General features: G+C 58.1%; 1 protein-coding gene across 3 annotated transcripts in view; it reads right to left on the bottom strand.

Moving 5' to 3' along the window:
- The window catches only part of SASH1 (SAM and SH3 domain containing 1), a 535,689-nt gene extending 535,008 nt beyond the window's left edge, over nucleotides 1-681 (bottom strand). For all 3 annotated transcript variants that reach the window (XM_041423458.1, XM_041423463.1, XM_041423459.1), the window contains exon 1: nucleotides 1-681. This exon is cut by the window's left edge and continues 154 nt beyond it. In XM_041423458.1, coding sequence (XP_041279392.1) covers nucleotides 1-287 — 287 coding nt within the window. In that variant the 5' untranslated portion in view covers nucleotides 288-681.
- Between the last annotated feature and the right edge of the window lie 651 nt (nucleotides 682-1,332).

Raw genomic sequence — 1,332 nt, 5'->3', positions numbered from 1 at the left:
GGCCCCCCCGCCCGGCGGGGGCAGCGCCCGGCGGGGGCGGGGGGCGGCGGCGGCGGCTCCAGGGTGAAGTAGAGCCCCGCCGCCCTCTCGTCCGCCTCCTTCAGCCGCCGCACGGCTTCGTGGATTCGGCGCCGGTGGTGGGGCACGGCCACGCCGATGGCATCCAGGTCCGGGTCGCCGATCTGCTTGCAGACCTCCAGGTCGTCGTAGCCATTATCGACGAAGGACTCCGCGTACTGGGGGAGCTGCAGGGTCTTCAGCCACTCGTAGACTATGCTGGTGCACATGCTGGCTCCAAAATAATAACGATTGCAACTTTCAGCACTGAAGCCAGCCTCCCTCTCTCCACTTCTCGCCAAAGGACATAAAGCCACAAAAACTGCGATGCAAGTAAGAGGTCTCAAAATCAAGGTCAAGAAAACATCCACCAGGAAAAGAAAAAAAAAAAAAATCCTTAAAGCAGATCAGTAGGGCACCGCAAGCACTGCTGACCGAACCCCTTCTGCTTATTCCTCCTCTTGTACCGAGTTGTACCGCTTTCTGCCACCGGAGAAGGGAGGCTCGGACTGGACAGAAGGGTGCATCCCCTAAAATCCCAGGTCGCTGCTGCACAACATCCACCCACTTTCTCTGGAAGTAATTCGCAGACGCTGTCTTTTTTTTTTTTTTTCTTTCTTTCTTTCTTTCTTTCTTTCTTCCTTTCAGTGTTAGTTTCTGTTTCTGCTTCTGTCTCACCTTCCTGCGCTCTGTCGTATGATGAATCTGTTTGCTGTAAGTAGCTGCTTTGGTACACGATGGTGTCGGGGGAGAGCCGAGCGCAGGATCCCGCACCCTCGCCCAGCGTGGGCAGGGGTGCCGGTGTGCAGTGCGCTCCTCTCCCGTGCCTCTCCCAGCAGCGGGCGCACACGGCGGCTTTTGCTTTCCTTTTAAACGGCTCTTTTCGGATTAGGAGCAAAACAGAGGAAGAGAAAAAAAAAAAAAAAAAAAAAAAAAAACAACAAAAAATCCCACTCACTTTTCCGAGTTACTTTCCCAGTTTCCCTTCATCCCCGTAATGTTAAATGCGCTTCGCTGGCAGCGAACCAGAAACTGCTTTCCAGACCCAATTTCTCGCCTCTGATGCCGGCGGTGCCCTCCTGCCCCAGCGGGGCACGCAGCCCTACGCCCGGCCGTACAACTTTCCCCGCGATTCCCTATCTCTGCTGGCGCTCCCGCCGCTGTCCGCAGCCGCCCTGGGGAGGAGGCGGCGGCGGCGGGGCCGTGCGCGCGGCCGGCGCTTCGTGCATCCTCCGGCGGCGGCGGCGGATGAGCCGATCTGCGGCGGGTCGCCGG

The sequence above is a fragment of the Onychostruthus taczanowskii genome, unplaced genomic scaffold (assembly GCF_017590055.1).
Source record: "Onychostruthus taczanowskii isolate IOZ18803 unplaced genomic scaffold, ASM1759005v1 scaffold78, whole genome shotgun sequence".
NCBI classification, from domain to species: Eukaryota; Metazoa; Chordata; class Aves; order Passeriformes; family Passeridae; genus Onychostruthus; species Onychostruthus taczanowskii.
This window is presented reverse-complemented; position numbering and strand designations above follow the sequence as displayed.